The 23,546-nt window shown below is 43.1% G+C and overlaps 1 protein-coding gene across 4 annotated transcripts; it reads left to right on the top strand.

Annotated features, from left to right (window-relative positions):
* Positions 1–146: 146 nt before the first annotated feature.
* On the top strand, positions 147–23,546 carry gpr61 (G protein-coupled receptor 61). Of its 4 annotated transcripts, XM_042098147.1 has the most exons (3): positions 147–273; positions 17,316–17,386; positions 19,463–23,546. In XM_042098147.1, the coding sequence occupies exon 3, from the start codon at positions 19,656–19,658 to the stop codon at positions 21,045–21,047; it is 1,392 nt and encodes a 463-aa protein (XP_041954081.1). In that variant the 5' UTR covers positions 147–273; positions 17,316–17,386; positions 19,463–19,655; the 3' UTR covers positions 21,048–23,546. The 4 variants fall into 4 exon arrangements, with proteins under 4 accessions (XP_041954081.1, XP_041954080.1, XP_041954082.1 ...); XM_042098146.1 differs by lacking the exon at positions 147–273 and having other exon boundaries at positions 17,263–17,386; XM_042098148.1 differs by lacking the exons at positions 147–273; positions 17,316–17,386 and adding an exon at positions 17,497–17,832.

Here is a 23,546-nt window from a genome sequence, read left to right as displayed (position 1 = left end):
TGTTCAAATGGCCTAAGCATACAGTACGCTATATAACGTGCTAATTTGTTGTGATACAAATCAATAAATTGACAATTACAGCAATCCTGAATCACTATTAAGGGTTGCCCTTCTTTACCCCCTCTAGGTAAACTGGTCACAGGACACAGTGACATTAAACCTCCTTCGACGATGGAAATCCACCAGAATAGGCCTACTCTTGGAAAATCTAGCCCTTGTAAGACTTCCCTCTGGAGAATGTAATTACAGACCTTCTGACAGCATTACTTCATGGTAGGCCTACTGTTTCCTCTGGTTCTGTGTCTGTGGACATGTGTGAAAAGTGGAGGCATAAATGACACGATCAGCTCACGACTGCCCAATGTGAGCCTTATGGGTTATTCATTTGTCCTGGAACAAAAGAGGACCAATGTTGCTGGCTCTTTTATTTAACTGGGGATTATAGAAAACTGACTTTGCTTCTTTCATTAAGACAGATTATTTGGTCATTTTTAGGGAATATTTTAGGGTCATTTTTTTAGGGAGCCATTACATTACACTGTCTTGGACAGAGACTGATTGGATATCAAGATGAAAGCATTAAAATGGGATCACCTTGGCTAACCCACCTGAAGAACAACCTGTGATGATGATGATGTACCCCCCCCCCCTTTTTTTTTTTAAATAGGCTACAGCCTTAACCTCTGTACATTTCAGGGGACTTTGAAGTGAAAGGATATATCTCTCATCTGGCTCACACAACGGTGTCAAGAGGTTTAATGACAGTGTGTGTTTGCCTAATTTCAAAGCCACAAAACTCCTTAAGGATTTCATTGTATCTCATTAGTCTCTATAGTACTGCATGTCCTGACCAAAAATGCATTGTGGGGCAAGTGGAAAGAACATGCACTCTTAGAAATCAATAGCACAGGACAGATTACACACTCGAATGAGTGAAAAGAAACTGATGCCAATTGCCTCTTATGTATTTCTCACTGAAGTAATTTTTAGAAGGATCTTAATTTTTACATAGCATAACATGCTGTTCTCACATATTTTGGTTATACCCAATATATGCACTAATTTGGCTCGCACATTGTCCTTGACAGACGCTTGGATTTATTTTGACATAGCAGGCCTACTGAAGCCTATTATAAATTATTTGTCCTAAACACAAGCCGTTTGCATTTGTGCTCAAAATGACTAATGTTCTATTTGACTCAGGTTCCTGCTGTGATAGGGACAGTGTTGCCTGGCAACTATTTGTAGCCTTGCATCTACTGTGGTGGTTCAGAAGCCCTACCTTGTGCCTTGCTCCGAGTCTGTTCATATTGTGAAGAATTTATGGAGCCAGACAGGCATCTCCCTTGGGCACAGATAATATAGGCTACCCTGACCTTAAAAAAGGATTTTCTTTTTTTTCATTATGCATCAGCTGCAATTTCATATTTAAACAGTTACAGAGTGCTTTTATTGCGTCACAGGGATCACATACAAAACAAGCCAGTGCCAGAATTTCAACGAAACCATAACAATCCCCCACAATTATCTGCCTACTCAAACCAGTGGGACGCCTTCATTTGTTGGGTGTTGTGGTAACGCTGGCATGCTTTTATCTCAAAGATGGTTATGTTCTGGAAATGACCTCATACTGAGGGTCTCTTCATTCTTCCGATACCAACGATTCCTTAATAGCTCCTCCAGCTGCCATGAATAATAAGATGTTTGGTTAAAATGATGCTTAGTTAGCGTATGCACCACCTGGCCACTCTGCCTCTTGGGTAAATACATTCCCTGGAATTATACACAATCATAATTAACAAGAACTATAGCTCAACAGGATCTTACACAAGCTATCATATGGTTTACACTGGTCTAAGTGTCCAGGATTTCACTTGACCACATCATACTTCACATGCTCTTCTGTAACAAATTGTCTGAGTAGGTAATTTAGACTCCTCACTCCGGGCTAACTTTAGGAATGTAATTAGATTTTGTTGGTCTAAATGCCCCTGTCAATCATATTCACCTGAGCCTGACAAATTAATGGATTAGTGGATTCCCTGAACAGATGACAATGCAACCACAGTCAACGGCAACATAAATAATGAATGACCCTTAAATGCATAATACAAATGACAGTTATTTAGTGCAATTGCACTGAGGTACAATAGCAGAGCAGGTGATTTATTCATGCAGGCTCTCCCTCAGTTGATGGACTCACTTTGCAGGGTCTCTCAAATCTGGCGGATATAATGCATGAGAGAGCAATGAGGTCATACTGAAAAAATGCTGAATCATGGGTTTTGCTTTCTTGGAAGACATGTTTTTTTTTATCCTCTCCTAGGCTGCTTATATTGCAAGGTCTCTTTAACTATTTTGCATTTTTTGTCCGTGCGCGTGTGTGTGTGTGTGTGTGTCTGTGCATGTGCATGTGTGAGAAGTGTGTGTGGGTTTACCAGTGGAGGCAGACAGGGATCCCCATTGGCTAATGATACTATACAAACACCAGCCGGCATTGTCTTTCTGTGTCCCTCACCTCTCATCACTTAGCAACCAGCAGGACTTTTTTCCATGTCTGGCCTGACGTTAATGCAATACTGAGGAGTGACCCACGTTGTGCTGTTGTGGTCATATGTTCATGTGAAGGTAGAGCACATTGGAAAATTCCCAGGCTGTGAAACTGTCTCAGCAGCAGATTCTTAAAATCAATGACGAGGGCGGAAAATGATGAACCATGAAATTGAAATACATTTATAAATGCATTCAGAGCCCAGAAGTTGGCTTTTGTTTTGTATCCAGTTACAATAGTTAATATTTAACAGAAAGCAGAGGCTAGCACGTCGTGTTTATGTAGCTGCAATCTGAGAAGAGAACAGCTGCATACATGGGCCTAATTTACATTCTGTTAAAAGGGTATAATCCAATGACGGTAACTGGAAAATATGTTGTTTCTTGGTAGATAATGATGCAAAGGGACTGTAGTCGAGCAAACCAAATATAGTTGTTTAACATGTAATAATGACAGAGATACCATCTTATGGACACTTTAAATCCATCTTACCCTTTTCTTGAAATAAAATGTGGTTATTTCATAGTTTGAAAAGACAGTGTTTGTATACTTCCCTGTAATATTGAGAGTGATTTTCAAAAGGAATATCCAGCACAATTGTTGAGGTGGTAAAGTCTTTCTTCTACTTGCTTACCATTGACAGGTTGTGGCCTTTTATCAATACTTTGATATCTTTAGCTGTAGCATCTCTCCGTATTTGCTTTGATAATGAATGGTCCTCTACAAAAGTCAGACGAATGAAATAAACAGAAATCACATTTCATGTAGGTACAGAGTTCCATGTCTGATGTGATATTTTTGCTCCCCTCTGCCAATTGTATCTCTCTTTCCCCGTTTGCCAGAGTAAACACATGGATGGTGACCGCCGGTAGTGTGTTGAAGGCCCATTAGCAGACACCAGCTGGCAGCCAACAGCCAATGTTCCCTCCATCCACCTGGCAGTGGAGTCCATCTCTGCCTGCTAATGACTGATATTTGTTCAGGTGATTGAAGTGAGCAGCACACCTGCTCTCAGCCGCCGCTTGTTATTGTTGGCAAGTGGGCATTCACTCAGGCGAGTGGGCAGATCCAGCAGGCAGCTCCCAGGCTCCCAGGCAGTTGTTACTCTTCAGGGTCTGGCCCATTTTTTTCACATGACCCTGTAGCCATAGTCCTGCCCCAGTGACGGCACTCTCAGCCATATTGGAAATAAATAGCCCCTTCACCTCCCCTCTTCAACTAGAATGGCACTGCTCCCTCTCTCTCTCTTTCTCTCCTTTTCTCTCTCTCTCACTCTCTCTCTGTCAAGGGCTTATTTTTGTTGTGGGGTGTAGAGGACTATTTTAGTAGCTGCCTGACAGTATAGGAAACATAATGAGGGAAGAGTGCAGTCACTCAGTGATGCTAGCAAGTAAATAATACATTTTAGTCAATGGATTGTGCAAATATATATACATATATACACGTCAGTATATATGTGCCAAAGAACATGAAGTTCCATATGGACCAAATAGGTTGGAGACCAGTGTAGTCACCCGAAATAGAAGTCTACTGCTGGTTTGTGTGAAGAGGACATTTAAGGAGCCCATAACTCCAGCTTTATTACCTGTCCAGGGCCAGTGAGCAGCTGAGAGATCATATCAGTCATGCACAGATGGCCATCAGGCTGATGTAAGTGCCTGGACTGCAGCATTCCCCGTTTTGTGGCAGCGCTCTGCGACAGCCAGGAGGGTTACCGTGTGAGTCACACCCGTGTGGCACAGTGTCCCGTTGCACCGCAGTGTTTCTCTTTAAGCTACTGTCTTCATTTATTTATCCCCACGCTGTGAATAATGAAGGACAGGTGAACAGGTGCCAAGATGAGGCCTCGGGTAGGGAACACGAAGCACAGAGATGTCACTTGAGGCCAGATTTGTTTATGCCTGCGAATATGTGACCTGTCACAGCCAGAGGTCTGTTTGTGTGCGTGTGTGTGCGCAAATGCGTGTGTGTATGTGTGTGTTCCTTTCAGACCGTTCCGTTCTGAGCATTGTTGCAAGCATCTCATTTGAGTATACCACTAAACAGAGAGCAAATAATCTAGTCTGAGTGCTGATAATATAATGAAAAGCCATTCTGTGAGACACAGGAAAGGAGTGAACTGCCCGCCCGGGATATGGCATCCTCCTATCGGCAGGGACGATCGGCCCCAGAGTCTGCCCACATCTGCCTGAGAAGAGGAGAGAGAGAGAGAGAGAGAGATAGAGATAGAGGAGATGAAAGATTGCATAAGTCACATACAGTGGGCATGAAAAAGGAAGAGGATGCGACATGAGGTTGCGTTTTAGGGGATTGGCGAGGAAGGAAGCATCCAGTCTCCTCCATCCAGTCTCGCCCATCTCTACCCCCCCCCCCCCCCAATCTCCAGTCTAATCTGTAGCCACTCCACATTGCCGCAGAGCACGGCAGATGGTGTTAAGCCAAGATGAATTCTGGTCAACAGTGAGAAAACTCATCTCCCCCTAAATGCGTTCATAAGGACAGCGTAGAGTCTCCGAGTCCGGCTCGGTCTACCCCCCATCTCCAGCCCAGCATTAACTAATGACTTGGCAGGACCTTGGCTGTTACGCAAGTGCTTTGGCTCTTCATGCACTCGGATGCTCATGGGAGGGAACAGGACATATATTATTAAGGCTTAGCGTCACCCTCCGGGACTTCAAGGTGACAGCCTATCTGCATATTGACCCTTCAGTGAAGAAAAAATATGTTGATTAATGAAGAGCACTGTCAGCATACTCAGCAATGCCAATGCAGACAGATAAGCAGTGCATTTATTGTCCTTCATGAAAACATTATCTTTTGTTGTAGTAGAATAGAAGTGTAGCCAGTTGCATTGTAAGGAACATAAAGAAGCCTAGAGTAGCATGTGCAGAATATCACAGAGAATCCAAAAAAAAAACAAGGACGAATGTGGTGTTCTTGAATATGACAGGTTTATAGAAGAGGCGCCGAAAGAGATGGACACAAGCTAATACAAGGCTAGACAAGGGGGTTATGTAACCAAACCACAGATTGCGAAAGGACATTGACATTTTTTAGAGAGTGCAACCTATACAATTATTCCAGCCAGCAAGTTTCATATTAATTTACAGATTTGGGATAACGTCAGTTTGAAGCATTCCCGCTTTGGAAACAAAAAATCAGAGATTTAGATGTCAGACCAGCTGCTTTTCTAAAGCGCTGTTTAAATATTTTTTTTTTATCTTGTGCAACATAATTGAATGATTAAAACCTTAAAACACTTTTTATGTTGTACAACATTGAGACAAGGCAGGAATAATTTAAGAGGCCAGTAGATTTTAGTCCTTTGTTTTAACAATATTTGATTGACAATAATTTTACGGAAAAAAAAAAAAAAACAAGGCACATAGGGATGTTCACCTCTAAAAATCAGTACAGGCTGTTTCAGAGACCGTGGTTTTATAAATTACACAGATTTGTTTCGGGGTGTTAGATAAAGCCTGTGTCAATGGCGGTAATCTTCCTTTCAGTGAGGAGCCTTGCGGTAAGATTTAAGGGATTTAAAGGCATCCTCTCCAATTTGAGCCACCAATGTTAATCCCTGCTCCATTACAAAACACAGGCATACATGGAAGAGCTTTGTCCCCCCCAAAATACAACTGTTCATTCATCATATACAGACATGACATTTTATTTCAATGTTCAAACAGCCATGATATACAGTATTAATGGATTTACGAATGCTTTAACAGAGGTCAGGAAGGTAGAAAGAAAATGAAACAGAAAAGACAAAACAATTGTATACTGTACTAGTCTATCCAGGAAGATACATAATCTTCATTACTGACTGTGCTAAAATAAGTAGGGGAACACACTGTAACAACATAAATGGAAAGTAAGACTGACAATATACAGACACTAAGAACATGTGATATACTAAATGCTTGGGCTTGGAATTTCATAATTTTAGGGGCAAGGCCACTTGGCCTTCAGTTGGGCATACTGTATTTGGCGTGGGGCACAAAGGCCACACGTCAGGGGACCAAGGCCAAAGTTTTTGTGTTTTTTTTGTCTGTTTTGCAGGGTGATTATTAAAAGCTACTGTAAAAACAATCTAGTGCTTGGGGATTCTGTAAATATTTTATATATGGTTGAACTGCATTACAAATCAGCTCTTTCCACTATTTCACATCATGAAGTGAATGGATAGCAGGTAAAAATGAATGATACTGTTGAGTTTACATCTGGGAACAAGGGGATTATGTCTGATTTGAACAGTTAGCATTGATTTTTCTCCTAGCTACAGCTTGTGCCTACAGGCCAGATTTCGCCTGCACCTTCACCTGCACCTCTTTCTTTAACTAAGTTACACAAGTAAGTGCAGCATACACTGATAATGACACTGATTAGGCCTATATATTATACATGTATGATCAATTTAAAAAAGGACTAGTCCGACCTGGTTGACTGCCTCAGTACCATCAACAGCTGGATGACACAGAACTTTGTAAAACTCAACCAGCTATCCTCATTTCCACCCCTGTTATACTGCAAAAATGGGCACATTCAGTTAGCCATTGCTGGTTACCTCACCACCGTCTCTGCTGAGCTAAGAAACCTTGGTGTCATAGTCAACTCTTCCTTCTGCTTTGATTCACACATCAAAAACATCGCCTGAAATGCATAACTCCGTCTCTTTCTCACCCCATCTGCCACTGAGACACTCACTCATGCTTTTTAATCACCTCCAGGTTGGATTACTGCAACACCCTACTCACTGGTGTCTCATCAAAAAGAATAAACAGCCTGCAATATATTTCAAATTCTCAGCCGTACTTGGCCATGGGAACAGGAATGCCCTGCCACTAGCACTGCGCAATGCACAACAATCCACCTTCAAGACCATGCTAAAAACAGATCTGTTCAGAATAGCTTTCTCCTCAGTTTCCTAACTTCTTTAAACTTAGTTAATCCTTATACAGTGCTCTTGCAGTACTGTTCTCACAATCTTTTCTTTCTACTATGCCCTGTGTCTGTGATTTCTTGTTCTCTGGTGCGCAGTGTCCTCTGTGTCTGTTTGTAAGTGTGTTGGGTCTTAAACTTTTAGTTCTTTGTCATTTCTGTCTGTATTTAATGTATAACATCCATGAACCTTTTAATTGTACAGTGTCCCTGGGTGACTTGAAAAGTGTGTATAAATCAAATTTATTATTATTATTATTATTATTATAGTTACTTTGAAGAAGCATTCTTGACAGGGCTGTTTTCTGACACATCACAGGTTCATGATTAGCTTAGTCCTGTTCCTGTTTCAAGCTTTTGAGAGGCAATATCTGTCTGTCTGCCCCCCAGTGGTGACTGTGTTAGTTATTATTAGCTTTACCACATCTCTTCCACCAAACAGTTATTACATAGAAGCACACTGCATATTTAAAACTGACTTCAGACTCCCCTGGCCTCACCTCGCTGAGGTGTAGTCTCTCTCCCGTCGGGTGGAGAGCCTGTGCGTGTGCATCCTGTCCTGGGACTGGCACTTCCTCCTTTCGGGCTGAGTGTACTGTCCCACAGCCCTGAGGAAATGTCACCCAGTGAACATTGAGAATAGCACATGCTGACCTCATGACCTTTTGTTCCCCTTCCATTTCACCCTCCTCTAGACTGCTGCCTCTACTCCCTCGACAGTGATTTCCTGGTCAATGGCCATGCGTCAGAAACTACTCACCATATCTCAAGACTCACACTGAAATGTCGGTTAAATTTGTTGTCCTAGATTGTTCGATTGTTGTCATAGATAGTAAAGAAATATGAAAGGGAAAAGTAAATATAAAAATCTTCTTCTTTGGAAAAATGATTTCCTTTAAATTTTTTACAGTGTATCTGTGACCTTTCCTTCACCTCCTGGACATGTGTTGACATGGTGGATGAATAGGATGAATTTGAGATCAAATATCCCAAGAGGCTTTTGTGAATGTAATGTCTGTTAGACTTCCTAATTTCTCTCTTGCGTAATGTTCATCACCTCGTGAATTTAAACAGATGGGGTCATGATGGGGACCAGCAGAATGCTTATTTAACCAGTAATCCTCTCTCAGTCTGGAGTTGGAGATTACTCCACTACAAATGACCCAGAGGTTATCAAACCACTGTCAATCCATCCAAACATAGGGACAAAAACAATGTGTCTAAAACCTGACTGAAACATTTCACCAATCACCACTTCATACAAAGGCCTGAGCCCCTCTGTGGTCATTCTTAACACTGAGAAATATATCAGTTTGTCCCTATACTGAAAGTGAAATGTGATGACCAGTTTCCATTTGGGTTGCTGAGCCAGTAGACAGATAAAAGGTATTGTACAATAAATACCTCTGTCAGTCACTTCCCTGCAACATGCTCATTTATTTGGGTAACCTCTCCTAGCATAACGGTGTATGAGGAACCAGTGACTCTGAGTCATTTTTTATGAGGCCTCTGTCTGTCAGGAGCGAGGGCCTTCTCCACACCTTCGGCTGATTCATTGCTGGGCGTGGAGTGACTCAATACTGCAGTCCATTTCCATGTGACTTATGCTTCCTATCCTGACCCGCGGAGATGGCCACTAATGCGGCCGCATCTGTTCTTATTAACGACCCCCACTGAGTGAGAAGTGATTTCTGGAAAGTCATTCGTGAGCATTACTTGCCAAGATAGCACAGAACCAAATCAGTGAAATAAAGTATAATGTCATGACACTGTCTGGGACAGACACACTGTAAAAACACACAATTTACCGTAGGGACAGTAATCACTTTTTTGTGAATACAGTATTCTGCCTCAGCTCATTTGCAGTTGGTTTGTTGATGATGTTGTGCGCTGTGTACCACAGCTGTGGCTCCCTCCATGCCTGGGCTGTGTGGGCTGACTTTTGTGCCTAGCAGGTGATTTATCACAAAGACCACTGGAGCAGAAGAGCCAGGTGCCCCACCGGCCCTCCTCTGAAGGTCGACCCGTGCTGCAGTGTGATGCTAAACCCAAGGGGGAGCCTTTTGCACATCAGCCAAGGACATCACAGGGATAAGTGACCATGTAGCCATTTCACATGTCCTGCAATGCAGAGTGCTATTGGCTTGGATCTTTAATGACCATTAACCCCCTTGAGCTCCATTTTAAATATCTGTCAACTCCTTTTGGACCTTGAGTTTTTTTTAATAGATATATCCCATTGGGTGTTCATTAGAGCTCCTGAATCATAAAAAGGTCACCCACCTTGGTGTTAGGTCACTGAGGTACGGAGACAACTGATGTCTCTAACAGATGCATTAGTGAAGAAAAATGATCTTGTCCACATGAACCACTTAAGAGCCTTTGTTGATATTCACATGCTGCAGAAACTTAATGACCAGAGTTTTATAAATAAAAAAGAATGCGGCTCTCTGACACACTGACAGTGCAGAATGGGCCTTTTTCAGTCCAGTCTTCTTACAGACGCTTTGAAGAGGGAGGTGGGATTGAATTACAACCAAATCTCTTGAATCACGTGGCCTCTGAGTGCAATAATGACCCTTCACTCTCCCCAAGCACTTTCATCCTTATGTTCAACTCCTTTTATCTTATTTCTGGATGGCCAGGTGAGGGTGACTGGTTTTACCCAGCACTGCTTTCTCCAAACCATAATCCCCAGTTAGCCCCTCTCATTTCTTATAACTCCATCACTTTTTAGTGTCCACCCTATCAAGACTGTCTAGATTGTACAAATATCGCAAGACCTGCTTATAAAAATCTTAATCTCTTCCTCCTTGAGGCCATTCTTCCCTAAAACCAGTACTAAATATTATAAACACAGTTGCTTGCTACAATCACTGTTTCCAGTCAGCAGACAAGTTCAACAGAAAGCTCTTTTAAGTGTAAATAAAAGCTGAATAGCCTACTTTCCATAACTGTAGCACTTGTCGAGCAGCTGAGTTTGAACCCGAGGCAAGTTGGATAAGGTCTGTATTGCGTGGATGTGCTACTAACTGTCAGTAATGGCATTCAAGTGATTGAATCATCAAAGCCCAGTGCATTTCCTATGCATTAGCGCGCCTTAAGTGGCTACACTCTGCCTGCCTGTCTCAGCCAAACAGCTCCTCAGACTTTTTGTCTAAGTGCAATTTCCATCCTAGGGGAATTCATGTGGCTAGTTCCCCCCATCCTGCAGGAAGTCGTTCTATTCATGCTCCTTTGGGCAGACAGAGCGAGACCTTTGACAAGTTGATATCCGACTGTGCAACCTTTGCCAGAGGCCTTGGCTTGTTTTGCCATGTCATTGCACTGGCTCCCCTGTTTGATCCGCCTCAGTTCCCTCACAGGGTGCGCTACACTGCCTCCCTCTGGCCACAGACCCTCTCTGACACACAGCTCTAAACGCTGTAGAGGCCTTCTAATGCATTAAGTCATGTCTGCTTCATAGGTCTGAGGAACTGGTGCTAAATTGAGCCCTTTTTGTCACAGATAAGTCTGGCGTGTCGCCGACCGCTGCTTATAGGTACTTTGATATTCCCAGTGCAGTCATCCCTGAAAGGTTTTTCCCTTCACTGGCTGTTCATGCGCTTTCATCTCTCCTGAAACACCTCTGCTATGTTCAGAGTAAGATATGTTTTTTTTCACAATAGATCTTTATACTCTCAGTCATGCAATGAAGTCTAACACATTGCTGCCCGCAATGGTGTCTTAATTCATTTGTTTTTTTTATTTTCTTCTCAATGATGCCATTCTAATTCTCTCTGGGGGATTTCTGTCTTTAAACCAAGGGACAATAAACAAATGTCTCATGCTGCTCCAAATATAACGAACACCCACTCGCCTGCCATGCAGGCCCTGTATCTGATTATCTTGGCATTGGCTGCTCGCTCATTGATGCTTCCTGGCTGGATTGGCTCTTGATTGCTGTGTGCATCTACTGAGGATATAAGGAGGAGGGGGCATTAGTAATGCGTGAGAAGCTCACAACCCCCACCCCAATAAATTGCAGTCTATTTTAAGCATCAGCTCTTTTCCGATTCCCTGAAGCTGAGCTTTTTTGAATAATGGAAAGAAAAACGACAACGGCCGATTTAGACAACTACAAAAAAAAAAAAAAACACTGAGAGAGAGAGCCATTTCCTGTGGCACTTAGTGCTGTCTGACAGGGTGAGGATCTGAACACTGGCCCCCCTTTTAACCCCCCTAGACTCATGCAAAATCATCCAGCAATGCACACCAGCATGAGCAATCAAACAGCCTCACATTCCCCAGGGCTTTACCAGTGGGTGGAGAACATCTAGCAATGCTTCAGTCCAGTGAAAGAGAGAAAAAAAAATCACACCCATTAGGAATCAGTGGACATTTTGAACATTGCTGTACTTTTTTTGGTATGTGCGACAAATAAGGGCTGATATGGCGTCGGCGTGCAAGACGTCAGAGGTATACCTGCAGTTAAGTGCAAAGGGGGACATACCATATACCATTTCTGTAAGGAGAAATAAGGAAAATATTGGAGAATCTAAAATGTGGAGCTTTCCGTCATGTGACTTCATCCCCTCTCTCTAGATACTGGCATGAATCATGGGGTGAGTTGAGGGAAGATGTGGTGCAGAGCGATGTGATTAGAAAACAAGGAATTATTCACCAACCAGCTCTGTGGTGGCCTGCGGGACTCCTGACACATTTTGGGCTTGTGTGTGTGTGTGTGTGTGTGTGTGTGTGTGTGTGTGTGTGTGTGTGTGTTTGTCTGTGTCTGTTTGTTCTTTCAGAGCTGGTGATGTTTTTTTTTGATAAAATTGTCCTGTGATTCAGATTTATCTATACCACACACTGAAACTAGGTTGGGTTTGAGGACCTCTGCTTCTCGGTGTCACCATGGAACATTATGACTGCTCATATGACCAGCCAAGATCATTTACAAGATAATTGTGTATAAACAATTGAAACATTTCCAAAATGTATGCAAAATAGAGTTTACATCTCTAGAATTCATGCTTTAGAGAACGGTTTTATGGCCCCTCTGTCTTCGGAATGTGACTCACCCTACTGATTCAAAGCTATATTTAGACGTAGCTAAAACAATCCATGGCATACCCATCCCAAGGTATGCCAGTGCACTGTGTCTCTCTTACAAAACTCTGTATGTTTTTTGTCGAATGAAATGCTTCAAAAGCAAATAATAAAATGATAAATTAGACAGCATTGCAACAAAAGAATAAAACTATGGAAAATCATGTTCATACACTCTTAAAATAATGTGTTGAAAACTTGCATTGTTTTTTTTTAACACATCTCTGTGTTCAGATACAACACATTTGTTTTAAGAGTGTATTTATAGTAAAGAAAATCATACCTTTCATGTAGACATGTAGTCACATGTCACAATTGCTTCTGTAAAGCAGGCTCATTACAGGGCAGACCCTTTTGAAGGTCTCTTTTCTCATTAACCGTAGCTTCAAGTTAGAGATTAGGCCTAGAGTATTTTGGTCAAAAGTTGGACTTGACAGGGCAGGGGTGGAGGGAAGGAGGAATAGATCAGATGCTATTTGTTGTAGCTTTACACCTAGGGGTGTCTAGGGGTTATTTTGTGTTAACAGATGCTTTGTCTCGACGGAACAGAGCTTTCTTTCAATTGAATAGCACACAAGTGTTAGCGTAATAGCCATGCATTCGTTTAGATCATTTTGAAGTTAATGTCTCTGAAATGCGCATTCCCTGCAGAGGGACTTTCTGCTCAGCTTCTGACTTCCTTCTTATAGGTTTGGATTGAACAGACCCAGAATGGAATTGTCTATCCTCTTCCACAGCCATAAGGTCATGGTCGATTTTCAATGTAGGTAATAGCCTAAACCACTTACAGTTTGTCAGAACAAAACCTTTGGTCTTTTTCCCTTATAACTGCTGTTGAAACATATGTAATATTTTAAATATGTCCAAATTAGCACAAACTCCTAGTGATCTCACTGTTGGCCCTGTTCTGTTTTATAATGCTGTATGGTCATTGTGCGTGGTTGCCTGACTGCGTGCAGTGATTGCTGGGCATGAGAGATTAGACCTTTGAATGGAGGGACACATCCAGTCTGTCACAGCACAAATGAAAACAGAGCTGAACAGCAATTAGCAGCACAGCAATGACATTGTTATAACGATGTAATGGTCATTTTCGAGGCAAGGTTAATTGAGTGAAATGGCACTTGAGGGCATTTGCTTGATGCTGTGAGCTACAGAGATCTTGTCACTTGTTTGATGAAACAAAAATGCGGTTAGATGATGAAAGTGGTTTTTAGGGAGACAGGATATAAGGTCTATTAGCGCAATTCTGTATTTGTTAAAAATATTTATGAAATGTATGTGAAGGCCTGAGGACAGTGCATTTAAAGTTCCCTTATGATTTAGCATTCCTTCCAGAGTGCAAACCAGTGGTGTTATTAAACTGAATGACTTGAAATTATACAAGGATTCAGGTGAATTACTGTCCTGACCTTTTCAGTTTATTTTGAGCAGCATCATGCATGAAATGAATCCTGATAGGATTTTCAGAGATCAAGGAGCTCCCTCTACTGCTTTGGTGGAGAATCACATTATAAAACATCCAGATTTTCTTTTCATCTTTGGGGAACAAAGAGTCAGTCATAAAATGAAATAACCTAAATACAAAATCTTATTTCAAAATGAATTTTAGCCAAATAAATGGAAAATTAATCAGTAATCACATATATGCCTCAACATTTTAAGTAAATAGATAATAGATTTATCTGAACATAAGACAAATATTCACATTGCATGTCACCATTTTTCAGGGGGAATTTCAGCATCTGAGAGGGAATGCCTAAAGCTATCCAAATTTAGTGCCTTTGATGGTTTATAACTGAGTGGGTATGACTGTTTAGATCATTTGTCATGGTCTTAATAATAAAAACTAGACTCTGTGCATGTGTATGTGTGATAGCCTCTGAATTTTAATCACAGTTTATAATTTCAGCTCGATACCCCTTCAACAACAGGCTGTTCTTGGCTTTTGGTAGTGGACATTGTTGCACTTTATTATTTCTGAGGAGAAAGCTAGACTCTAGGTTGTTGTAAGTGCTCTAGGTAGCCATGGAAACCATTGTATTAGCCTCTTCTGTGATTGGTGCAGCTTGAGTGAGCAAGTGTCGGCTATTTTTGTCATTATTCAACACGTCCAACACACAGCTCTCTCTCACACACAACTACACACACACACACACACTCATACACCATCGTGGCAGCAAGATAAAAATAATCCAAGAAATAAAAAACACATACCAGAATATGACCATAATGCAAACACTGACAGGTATTACCTTTATATTATAAGATAAGAAATATATTGCATGCTTCATAGACATTACTTCAGCTGAATGCCCTTTATATCATTTTACCTCACAATGTTGTACCACATTCGTTTTTTTCACACACAAACTTCATGTAAAGATCTGATTGATGATATGAAAAAAAAGCCAAGTTCCACCTCAAGTATCATCCAGTTAATACACCCCATCAGCACATGGAGGACAAAATCAATAAGGAAGGACCATTCAGACTCCTTCGCTTAGCCAGGGCTCCCATGTCTCTCTGGGCGTCACGTGGTCGTGTGGGACTGCTGCTACTGCCGCTGGACTAGCACCATCACTAATGAATAAATCCCCTGAAGAACAGAGCAATGATGGGGAAGAAAAGAGGGACAATGGGAGCCAGCTGATCCGCACACTTCTGCACATCCCTCGGGTGAGGCAGGAAGGCGGCGCACCAGAGCCCAGCCTGGGCCCGTCCATTTGCACGGCGCCTGCCACATCCCGCACGCCACGGCCCACGCTGCAGTCAGCCAACGGCTGGACACGAGCCTTGCTCTTTTACAGATCGCTGAATGTATGTATGTATAGCCCTCTACACTATATGTTTGAGTAGGCTGATGGGTAGAAATAGCAGTGTGATTACAACAGCTTACTAGTGTAGCACTGGGAGCCAAGAGTGGTCAACACACTACTGCTTGTATTGATTTTACTTTTAAAGGGTCATTAAATTTAATTCATGGGGTCACCGCCATGTCAGTGAGGTAGGCTATGTTTTAGAAATGTACAGATCTAATTCTATTACCATGGTCTAGTTGGGCACAGAGCTCTGTTGATCATAATGAACCAAAGACTATTAGACTGCTTGCTTCATTTTTTTTGTCACACACATAGATTGTTCAAAACACTGATGTTAATTCTATATACAGTTATAGAGTAGAATATGGACCTTTTCCTCCCACACACACCTCTACCACAATGTGTCTCTCACACAGCCTGTTACCTAAAGGTAGACTGGGAAAATCAAATGCATACAGATTATTCAAAGACTGACCACCCTTTCCCATTGTTTTAAGGTTCTATTCTATTCCATATCATAATTTCACCTGTTGCCATTACTCTACATGTAAACACCACCATTACTCCACATGTAAACACCACCATTACTCCACATGTAAACACCACCATTACTCTACATGTAAGCACCCCTAATAGAATACTACTACACTTTGCTGTTACATATTTTCATTATGTCAATCAAAAAAATAAAACAACAGAGGGAAAAAAATAACCAAGCAGAAAAAACTATACACCCATTTTCCCTATTCCAGGAGAAAGGTGATCGTCCCAGTGAAAATATTTGCCAAAGGGATTAGTATGCTTGGCCATGCAAATGCACAGACTGTCAATGTTTATGACATGTAAATGTGAATGCAAATGAGGATCAGTTATGTCTACATTATCTGAACTACAGGTGAAGTTGCAGTTAGGTCAGAGTGGTTGATCCTGCCAAACAGGTATAAATAGTCCTTGTGCTTAAAGATTCAGTACTATAAATGGGTGTGTCCCTTGGGACCATTTAATGTCTCACATTAACATAACTGTTGCATTTTAATTTTTCTCCTGCCGCCTCTGTTACTCCAAATAAATAATCCACCCTCGTGAAAGGGCTTTTGAATGGATCAGATCATGGGAGGTCTTGACATGCCATGTTATTGGAGAGGCAGGGATAAGGCTAAAAGCAGTTGCGGAGAGCAAATTGGATATGCCTTTTTGTGTTCATTTTCACCCATCTCTGTGAGACCCAGTGTGACCTTGCCTGATGGCCATGTTTCTGAGTGAGGTGCGAGAGTTAAAGGGGAGGCTTGGGGGGTGGGACACTAAGACCCAGCAGAGAGCAGCAGAGCTGCCTGCCTGCCTGTCTACTCCACTCCGCTCTGCAGTTGCCCTGTGCGTGTGTGAGTGCGAGCACACGTGCATGTGTGAATGTGTGTGTGTGCATGTATACGTGTGTTTGTGCGCGTCGATTTTGTGGAAACATGTGCACCGTGTGTGTGCATGAGTGTGTGCCTTGTGTCCGGGTGAGCATCGCTTTGCATCTGAAACGGGCGGCCGAGGGGAGTGCCTTTCTCTCGTTCTCTCTTGCAGGCTCTCCCTCTCCAGCTCTTCCTCTCTTGCTCTTTTTTCTGTTTATCTGCCTGTCATCTCGGCTCCAGCACCAGCCTGGCCACCTGGACCGGGCGGCTGCCTGGAGCGCAGCGCAAGGGGGGGGAGGGGTGTGTGTGTGTATGTGAGGGGGCGGGTGTGTGTGTCTGTGTGTGTGTGTATGTGGGTAGAGGGGGGAAGGGGTGAGGGGTGATTGGGCTGGCTGAGGGCGGGTGTCTGTGTGTTCGCGTACGTGTGTGTGTGCATGTGGGGGGGTGGGGGAGAAAGGGCCAGGTGAGGAGGAGACACTGACGCCCCTCTCCTCTCCCACTTCTATGCACCGCCAGAAGAGGAGAGGACCACGTTCCCAGGCGGAGTGTATGCACCGCAGAGAAAAAGCTTCGCTCCCTTACCTAAGGTATGTCATCTTCCACCAATCTGAGCAGTGTCACATGGAGGCGGCTGTTTGTTTGCTTAGAAAACAGATGCTCGGTCCAACACACATCATGGACGTGGCTTACCTCTGAATATCACCCCCCTCCCTGTATAAACACTGTTTCCATATTGCCGTCTTGTTTTTGCCATGTGTGCCGCGCCGTGTGTCCATGTCGACAGGCAGTAGGAGCTGAGGTCACTCTGTTAAGGTGGTAGGATCTGAGTTACAGTGAGGAGAGGCTGGGCAGGGACTGTGGAGACCTGCGAGGTTGGGCCAGGGGGCCACATCGGTGTGGGCGACACAAAGCAGGGGGATGAGATCCGGCCAAGGGGGTTCCTTACATTTTTTTAACATTTGATAATTACCTCCAACCATTGCACAGGAACATCAACCCAGGAACAACCTCAGAGACCACTGTGCATTTTGTGGTAGGCAACAACCCACCAGATTATGATCAGTTTTCTGTGACATTACAAAGTTTGCCTGTGTGTCTTTAGAGATTTTTTTTCTTAAAGGAGAGGAAGCCAAAGGAAGAAAGAAAGAAATCAGTTGTTGGGCAACAGTGCTTGTTTTCTATCACAGTAAATACTGAGTCATGTGCATATAATAGGGTCATATGTTTCGCAGTTGGCAGCAGCCAAGATTCTTTCTCCCTCTTAGTCTCCAGTCTCTTAGACTGAAGAGGGCCATGGCTCAAACGCGGTGATGAACCTCTTTTCTTTTGAACATTAGACTTTGACTTTACAACAGTTAACTTGGATGCCACTATAGATGAGTGGGTTTTTTAAAAATATTTTTTCTTTGCTAAGATGTTTGGGTGTGGACTGGAAGGTTGACAAACATGATCATATAGAGGGGTAAGATACATTTAGTTTGGGCCCTTTGTTTTATCTCAGGATGACTTGCTTTTTGGGCAACTGCAAATGATGCATTTTTAAACATGGAAATTAACTGAAGAAATGTCTGCCAAAATTAGACTACATGTTAGCAACTTAGCCCTGAACTGCTTGTCACTCACTGAAATGATTCCCCTTATTGAAAAATGCATTTATTTACTGGTGCAATATTTAGACTATTTGTAAAAAAATGATCTCATGAGTTAAATTTTGTAGCTTTTAGTTTCTGTCATATACTCTGTCAGTGAAACATCTAAGACAGAGCCAACTGGGTGATACTCTTAGCCCTCTCACTTGTATTGTAATTATTATATAGAACTTAGGGAGATATGTTATTGACAATTTCTAAAATGTCTTAAATTTGATCAGGTATTTGGCAAAATTCTAGGTAACGTTTGGTCCATGCACATTCAGAATAAATATATAAGATACGAGACAATTTCATATGGCTATTCTTTCTCATCCACAAGTCAAACAAAAGTTAAATATAGAGACTGTTAAAGTGAAGCCTTACTCCTTTCAACTTGTTTCTAGGTATCTAGCCTTGAATCTTACGTTCTGCACAATATATGGGTTGCTTTCAATATGTTGTAGAATATGTGAGACCTCTTCACTAAGGTAGTCCCTCCTGCTCTTTGCTAATTAAAGCTGTTATTATAGAGCTTCTCTGAGTTCCAGCGGCACCACAGTCCACGGAGCTTGAAATGGCCCCAGAGACATCAGTCTCACTGAATTTATTTATTGGTCCCCATGATTATTTCAAAATAGCTCCAAATCAGCGATGTTATTACTGCCCACTGTGTATGGACTGAAATGGTGTCTGGAAAAAAACAAACTCACTGACGTGTTTTAGGTGCACACGCCTGCGTGCGTGTGTGTGTGTGTGTTCGTATGGAAATCTACGAAAAGTCAGTCCACGTGATTCAGTTCTTTGATGGAGTGCAGGGTAGGGGACAGGTGAGGTTGGCACCATAAACAAGGAAACCAATGCCTCCTGGTCACCCCAGGCCATGATGATGCCTCATGCATTTCTCCTCCTTTATAAACTTTCCCATCACACAGCCTGTAAAAATCAAAGCCACTGTTGCATACTATTTCTCTAGTTTATCTGGAAGTCATTTGGAATTTTGTCTTCTGAAACTGTTTTTCCTGTCTCCCTCAGGACAAAGAGGAGTGAGATTTATCCTTGATCACCACTGAGAACGTGTGTGAGTGTTCTTTGGGGTGCTACCTTGGGCTTGGCCTACCAGAAGCATCTGAACCACTGTCCTCAGACCCCCACCCCCGCCCAGGCACAGGAGGATGGGTAATGGGCTTGAGTGTGACACTGCTCACTTAGCTCAACCCATCCTCTCATGGAGCCTGCTGCCACCGCCAACATCCCGTGGAACGCCTCGAATGCCAGCCACTGGACGCTGACCTTGCCCCAGTCCAACGATTCAGAAGTGAGCGGCACTCTTTCGCAGTCGCTCGCCCTGGGCGCCATGCTGCTGGTGGACCTGCTGGCAATCATGGGCAACTTGGCCGTCATGACGGTGATCGCCTGCACGCCGCAGCTGCGCAAGTTTGTCTTTGTGTTCCACCTGTGCATGGTGGACCTGCTGGCCGCCCTGGTGCTGATGCCGCTGGGCATGCTCTCGGACCAGGCATTCTTCAGCGAAGCCCTGTGCCGCGGCTACCTCTGCCTGAGTGTGGGCCTGATCTGTGCAACCATCCTCACCATCTGCGCCATCAACGTGGAGCGCTACTATTACATTGTCTACCCCATGCGATACGAGGTGAAGATGACCGTGGGCCTGGTGGTCACGGTCCTGGTGGCCATATGGGTCAAAGCCATCCTCATGTCAGCCTTCCCTCTGCTAGGCTTGGCGCTGCAGGGCACAGGGGGGAGTGGACCCTCCCTGACTCCGGGGCGAAGGCGCTGTTCCCTGCAATGGACAGGCGGCAGCGGGACATCTCGCCTGGTGTTCATGGTTCTTTTCACGCTCATGTATTTCCTCTGCCCGGTCCTTATCATTCTGGTGGTCTACTGCAACATGTTCAAGGTGGCCAGGGTGGCGGCCATGCAGCAGGGCCCGGTGCCCACGTGGATGGACACGCCACGGCAGCGCTCCGAGTCCCTCAGCAGCCACTCCAGCATGGTGGCCAGCCTGGCGGGCGCGCGTATCACCCCTCAGCGGACGTTCAGCGGGGGGAAGGCGGCCATGGTCCTGGTGGCGGTGGGGGGCCAGTTCCTGGGCTGCTGGCTGCCGTACTTCGCCTTCCACCTCTACTCAGCACTGGTCCCCACGTCTCCGGCCACCTTGGCCCATCTGGAAGATGTGGTCACCTGGATCGGTTACTTCTGCTTTGCCTCCAACCCCATCTTCTACGGCTGCCTCAACCGCCAGATCCGGGAGGAGCTATCGAGGCAGCTTGCCTGCCTCTTCACGTGGGGCCGGCCACGCGAGGAGCAGCAGCTGCCCAGCCGCGAGGCTTCCATCGAGGAGAACTTTCTGCAGTTCCTCCAGGGCACCGGCTGCAATCTGGAGCCTCGTAACTCCCAGAGCATATCTGGGCCACAGAAGGGGGACGATGCTCTACCCCCTGAGCCCCTACAGACCTCTCCATGCCTCCAGAGGCCTTCTGTTGACTTAAACATCCCTGGACAAATAGTGGAGGAGACATCTGAGTTCATGGAGCAACACCACCTGAACAATGATCTCAACTTGTCAGAGAACTGCCGCAGGACAATACCTGACCTGTAGGATTGAAACGCACATTTGTTTCAATTTGTATTTTGTTGCTATTGATGTCCCCCTCAATTTTTTAAATAGTTTGTTTTTGTTCATTCGACATGTGCTTCAAATTTCAGGGTTTGAAGTGGAACACTTTTTAATATGATACATCAGGTTAAGATCTGTACATGATCCTGTCAGATAGTAAAATCCGGATAATATTATGAACCAAGATGTTTCTGGAGTTCAAAAAAGTAAATGATAATGCCGTTTGTCATCATTTTTTGCCCTCTATTTCACATTCAATTCTCTCTTGATGAGAGAGGCTGACTCGTAACATGTCCTAACAAAACAAGATGTAAGCATGCATGCAAGTGCTGTTCTCTACCATTTCGCTTTGACAGTCTAACACGTTATAAATTTGGTATAGGCAAATACCGAATATCACATTAGAACAGACTGCCACTTTAGACAGCAAATAGATTTGACATATAATGCATCATAATTTTGTGGACATTGGCCATGTTATCTTGCACAATTTGAGTGCCTTTGAGGCCACCACTCAACCCATCTCTCCCCAAAGGACCTTCTGTTGTTTTTGAAAACCTGGGGACAAAATCGAGTTTGGACAGACAAGGGATAAAATAGTCAGGTCACTGGCAATCATGTGCCGTAACAGCACAGCGTGGAGAGAGCTGTCACCGATTCAGAAGACTGTTTACTCAATCTCCACCCCCTCATGTTTCAAGACAGAAAATGAATGCAAATTCTGTCACATTTTTTTCTCAGGAGTCCAAAACGATATTGCTGTGCCTTTTTGACTATATCCTAATTAAAATGTACATAGTGTTAACAGGTTTTATTGAATGGTTTCATAGCAGGGGTATTTATAAGACCGAGTTAGACAAAGATGAATATTTTTAACTTCCCACTGATTGCGCTGAAAATGTATTCAGTAAAATTGCACAGAGAAACACATTGACTCAGTCTACCATGTTTAGCACATGGTGTATCTGTCAACACTGGAAACACGACACTGCTCTGGAAAAACTGCACTTAGACATCAACTTGCGAGATTCAAGAGGGTTTATCATTGTGCAGTATTAATTACAACACAAAATGTAAGCACAGCAAATTAGACATATTTAAAGAAAATTACAGTCTTGCTGGTTCCTAGCCTGAACATCTAAATGCTAACTTCCTTTCATAATACAGTGTTATGGCCTACATCACAGAGGACAAATTCTAATGATTAGGACCAACCCACTTTCAAATGGCTCATTGTTTACAGGTTAAACCAGAACAAACGTCTCTCCACAGTATACTTTAAGTACCACTGTGTTTTGCCATAAGCAGCCGGAGCTTGTTGTGACCACAGAATACAATGGAGGCAGTGCTTACATGTGTTCCTCCTGCTTTTGCCCTTTCTTTAGCTAGAGCCGGAGGACATCACCATCTTCTCACCTCAAGGAAATAAAACACAGAGATGCTTTGTAAAACTGCTACATAAACAAAGTCTCACATTTTCTGGTGTTTTATCTCTCTGCCTTTCTCTCTCTTTCCCTTTCTATTATCCAACCCAGTCGAACTAAATCACATGATGTCAAGCAAGGTATTTTGGGACATCTTAGGTTTGGTGTTAAAAGTATGTTACGGAACTGGGCAAAAAAGGGCTCACAACATAACGCTCCTAATTTTCTTGTTTAATGACTTCAGTACAGGCTGGTGTTTTCAGCTGGATTCTTCATTCAGATGACAAAGGTTCTTTTGCGTCATAGAAAGGGTTGATGAAGCTACATGGAAATTTGTATAAATTGAATTACATATAAACAGAACAAACATAATTATCTCATTCAAGTGCAACCCTCTGCACTGCTTAGGCAATGGAGTGGCAATCCACTATGGAGAACCGCCCTCATATTGTGTGAATGTTCTGTTGTTTCTATGACAGATGACTTACTTTATTAAGACAACAGGGTGGTAAAAGATAGCCTACAACACATCATGAGAAAGTCAGAGTTGATCATTATCCAGAAATTTCAAACTCAAACATGATTTGTTTGGCTCATAAAATCACTCCATAAAATCCCTTATCTCATAAATCAGTCCAAACACCCTTCACATTGTGAGGGTTGTTGTGGGATCAACTTCAAATCAATATCACATCTCTGCACCTAATATGATCACTGCCATATGAAGCTCTACAGCCATTTTGTCTTGGTTGCTGAACATGCAAGTCAATGTAGATCGAGACAGTGGAGAAACAGATGACCATCAGGTTTACTAACCAGTATTTATGTTAGTCTTTTGTGAGATACAGCATTCTTTGAGAATAGTTATCTTTGTGGGGATAGTGCCTAAAAGCCCCGCATCCATCTGGTGTTCATGTATAATTAATTATTTATTTTCTTTTTGTTTAGCTTTGTATATATTGTGTTTTGCAGGAAAAAGTCCTGGTTGGTATTGTTGCTCTCATTTGCCAAGTCTTTATTATTTTTGTTGATTCTAATTAAAATTCATCAAGAATTG

The sequence above is a fragment of the Alosa sapidissima genome, chromosome 7 (genome assembly GCF_018492685.1).
Source record: "Alosa sapidissima isolate fAloSap1 chromosome 7, fAloSap1.pri, whole genome shotgun sequence".
In the NCBI taxonomy this organism is placed as follows: Eukaryota; Metazoa; Chordata; class Actinopteri; order Clupeiformes; family Clupeidae; genus Alosa; species Alosa sapidissima.
The sequence above is the reverse complement of the archived record's forward strand: the minus strand, read 5'-3'. Positions and strand labels throughout refer to the sequence as shown.